Source organism: Eurypyga helias, unplaced genomic scaffold, assembly GCF_000690775.1.
Source record: "Eurypyga helias isolate BGI_N326 unplaced genomic scaffold, ASM69077v1 scaffold910, whole genome shotgun sequence".
NCBI lineage: Eukaryota > Metazoa > Chordata > Aves > Eurypygiformes > Eurypygidae > Eurypyga > Eurypyga helias.
The window spans coordinates 7,682-11,727 of NW_010223534.1; the positions used below are offsets into that span (position 1 = coordinate 7,682).

At 49.1% G+C, this 4,046-nt stretch overlaps 1 protein-coding gene across 1 annotated transcript in view; it reads left to right on the forward strand.

Moving 5' to 3' along the window:
* Positions 1-275: 275 nt before the first annotated feature.
* The window catches only part of ANGPTL2 (angiopoietin-like 2), a 9,180-nt gene continuing 5,409 nt past the window's right edge, over positions 276-4,046 (forward strand). Inside the window, exon 1 of the mRNA XM_010160202.1 lies at positions 276-1,122. Coding sequence (XP_010158504.1) covers positions 318-1,122 — 805 coding nt within the window. The 5' untranslated portion in view covers positions 276-317. The remainder of the gene's footprint in view (positions 1,123-4,046) is intronic.

Sequence of the window (4,046 nt, forward strand, 5' to 3'; positions counted from 1 at the left end):
CTCCTGTGGTGTCGCCCGGGGGAAAGGACTCTGGCAGCCCTGGCACGTATTTGATAAATCAGCAGCTAGTAACTTCAGCTCTGGGCATCGGGCGATCCGACTGCTCCCCCTGACGTCCCCTGTACCAGCCGGAGTCGTGCTGGGCAGGGGAAATCCCTCCCTTGTGCACACACACACTACCACATAGTGGTTTTTAGAACAGATTATTAGTTGGAAGTTTGTACTGATTTCGTATTTGTCACTGACTGTTAAATTTATTTTTAAACAGATTTTAAGAACTTCTTTGCAGAAGAATATTTTCCCAGAACTAGAGGATCATGAGGAAACCAAGACTCATCTGTTTAATGCTAATAGCTGTTGTGGGAGCGACTGCGAGCAACACACAGGAATTTGAAGGCAATGACGAGGAAACCGAAGAATTCATTTACATGAACAGGTACAAGCGTTCCAGCGACAGCCAGGACAAATGCACGTACACCTTCATCGTACCTCAGCAGAGGGTGACGGGTGCCATTTGCGTTAACTCGAAGGAACCTGAAGTTCTACTTGAAAACAGGGTAAATAAGCAAGAACTACAGTTACTTAACAATGAACTCCTCAAACAGAAGAGACAAATAGAAACTCTCCAGCAGCTGGTAGAGGTGGATGGTGGGATCGTTAATGAGGTTAAACTCTTAAGAAAAGAGAGCAGAAATATGAACTCTCGTGTCACACAGCTCTACATGCAGTTACTACATGAAATCATCCGAAAACGTGACAATGCCTTAGAACTCTCTCAGCTGGAGAACAAGATCTTGAACCAAACCGCAGATATGTTACAGCTGGCAAACAAATACAAAGACTTGGAGCACAAGTACCAACATTTGATGTCAATTGCCAATAATCAGTCGGTGATAATCGCCCAACTGGAAGAACACTGCCAGAGAATGCCGTCGGTGAAGCCGCTGCCGCAAACCCCACAGCCACCAAATAAAGTGTACCAGCCTCCCGCTTACAACCGCATCATTAACCAGATAGCTACCAACGAGATTCAGAGTGATCAGAACTTGAAGGTTCTGCCACCTACCCTACCGACCATGCCTGCAGTTACCAGCGTTCCGACGTCAACAGACAAACCGTCCGGTAAGTGACACTATGGTATGTCTACGTTAGTCTGTGCTAGCGTGCAGTGGGCAGCATCTTAATGTAACAGCAGAAATGCAGCCAGACTGTCTTTTGCTGAAAATAAATGTAAATGAATTATTTTGAACTAACAGTTTTCTTAGACCTGACATTGTCTGTTGCCCATCCTGTGGTTTTAACGTAGCTGCTGTAGTACAAGCAGAGAAAGAAAGTGAAAAAAGAGTGTGTGAGGTTCAGACACACTGGCCCCACGGCTTCTCACGTCACGCTGCCAAGGCAAACCCACCATTTGTATGAGGTACGTGAGACGGAGGGGCCACAGAAAAATCTTACGGATCAACAGTCAGCCATCTAAACTTTACTGACCCGTGCCCAGGACCGAACTGCTGAGTTCACACCTCCAGAGGGGTTTGGCACTTCCCGCGTAGACGTTTGCGAAGGGATTACGACCCGCTGACTGAGCACGCGGTCACTCTTGTGGGTGCGTATCCGCGCTGCACCTCGCACAGGCACCGGCGCTCTAGGGCAGCAAGTGGTGGAGCAGGAAGGGATATTGTACAACCCTCACTAAGAGCCCGAGGCGTTCTGCCACAGGCAAGACCGGAGGTGTCTGCAACCAGTTAGAGGGCGGTTGATCCACTTGATAAAGAACTACCAGGTAAAGAATCCAGTCTCACCTCTGGTCCCGCCCCTTTCAGGCAGCATCGAGTCTTGTGTGTCACATACAAACGAACTCTTTCGTCAGTGTGTGGGCAACAGGTACTGGCTTCAGAAAAAAATGAGGGGCCCATAGACAATGGAAATTAAGACTCGGAACACAGTAAGGCACGTGACCTGCACTCAATATATTTGAAACATGTTCCAAATGACATCGCCAAACTCTTTAGAATTATCAAATAATGCCACTGCCACATAAAAAACCTGCAGAAAACCCAAACCAACAAAACTTATTTCTCCTTGGAAGTTGTGAGGGTGACAGAGCATGGAACAGGCTGCCCAGAGAGGGGTGGAGTCTCCTTCTCTGGAGACTTTCCAAAGACCCTGCACTTGTTCCGGTGTGATCTACTCCAGGGGATCCTGGTCTGGCAGGGCGTTGGACTAGATGATCTCTAGAGGTCCCTTCCAACCCCTTCCCTCTGTGAATCCGCAACGAAAGACACTCGAGCAGGGGTCAGTGTGAAGTGCAGCCTAACTCGCTCTGCTGCGACGCAGTTATTTCACAACACTGCCAGAGATGATCTCCCCACAGCTGGCTTTGGCACATGCCGAGCCTCAGACAAAACCACCATGATTCTAATGGGCTTTGTTAAAAAATAATAAAATCAGGAGAAAATCAGGTCTGTTACAGTTTCTTTGGAGCAAGACCCTACAGCATTGCCTCTACCAATCACATTTTCACCTGGATCTCGTAGGGGTTCAAGCCCAGTACAGCATTTCCCTATCTTTCTGTAAGGGAACTCTCTTTCAAGCGTTCTTTTAAGAACTTCCCCTTCGTGTTACACTCTTCTGAAAACTTGTTAATTAGTCCATATCCTCCTTGTGCTCTTAAGCACCCAACCTGGAGCTGAGGTTTCACCATTACGCAGGAGAACAGAAGAGTTCCTGCCTGCACGTGGCGCTTTTGTTGATCTGTCCCCATTCGGCACTGCCCTCTTCTGCAGAGTAAAACACTGAGTGACTGCCCCGCAGAACCCCGACATCCTCCCTGGAGGAAGTGCTGCTTATCCTGCGGCTTTTCATGCTGATCCTCCGGCAGCCCTTCTGAAGTCCGTGATGCTAGGGTTGGGTTTGACATCTGCTGCTTCTCCCTTATTCCCGTAACCGGTCAGGAAAAGTAGTTTCACATTTCTTCTGCACAAATCCACTATAATGCTCACTTCTCTCCTTATTTTCTTGTTTGCAGCAGTTTGATTTGTTCAAGCCCATTTCCAACAGCTGAAGTCGAGCTGTTTGACCTTTCCTCTCCAGGGTATCCTCCTCCCCTCTCCCCACCTTTCCCTTTGGGCAAGGAACATGGCATACCTTTTCCTCATCCTCCACAGAATGTTCTCTACTCCCAAAGCACATCCCAGACAAAATCCCTCCTCACAATTAATGCCGTAAATGATGCTGCAGCCAGGCATCTGGAAAACGTGACTCCATTCTTCTAAGCAAAACATGAATTCCCAGTAAAATGCCTGCAGTCCTGTTTAGGAAACGGCTCCTTGGACTCGCTTGAAGGAGCTAAGGGCCTCGTAGACAGCTTGAGGATGAAATGGTTTGGCTGCAATACTAACAGCTACCCCTCCTTGGAGTTACAATGCAGAGGTTTGGGGTAGCTGTGTCACACCAGACCCCGGCATCTCTGCAGGCGTCAGTGCGTATCCACCACAGCTTTGACACGCCAGTGAAAACGGCCCCCGTGCTTCACCGGCAACGGCGGAAGGGTCAGCCACAGGCGCAGGGACTCCAGATGATCCGCAACAACAAGGTGGAGTGTAGCACCCGACAAGCAACAGGCCCGGCGCTCCTAGGTGAAGCACTGCTACCCCTTCTGGGTACAACAGACTTAGAGGAAAAGCTTCCCAAAGTATCCGTCTCTGTATAAATTCGCCAGGGCATGCTGGGAGATGGGAGGGAAAGACAAACAAAAAGCTGACCTTGAAAACTGAATGAATTTGACTCCTCATCCTTCCACAGCAAAGCCACAGACCTTCCCCTGGGAGAGAAACATTCAGAACCCCCTTACAGCAGCCATGAAATGGGTGTTTTCTGCGCGGCCGCTGTAGCAGACGTTATTCCCAGAACACACGCATGCAAACCAGGTTATTGTGCTCTGCCAGACAGATGCTGCAGGCAAACACCGAGACCCTGTGCCGCATCGTCAACAATAATGTTACGGTGGCATCCTGGGGTGCCTTAAGAAGAGCGTGGCCAGCAGGTCG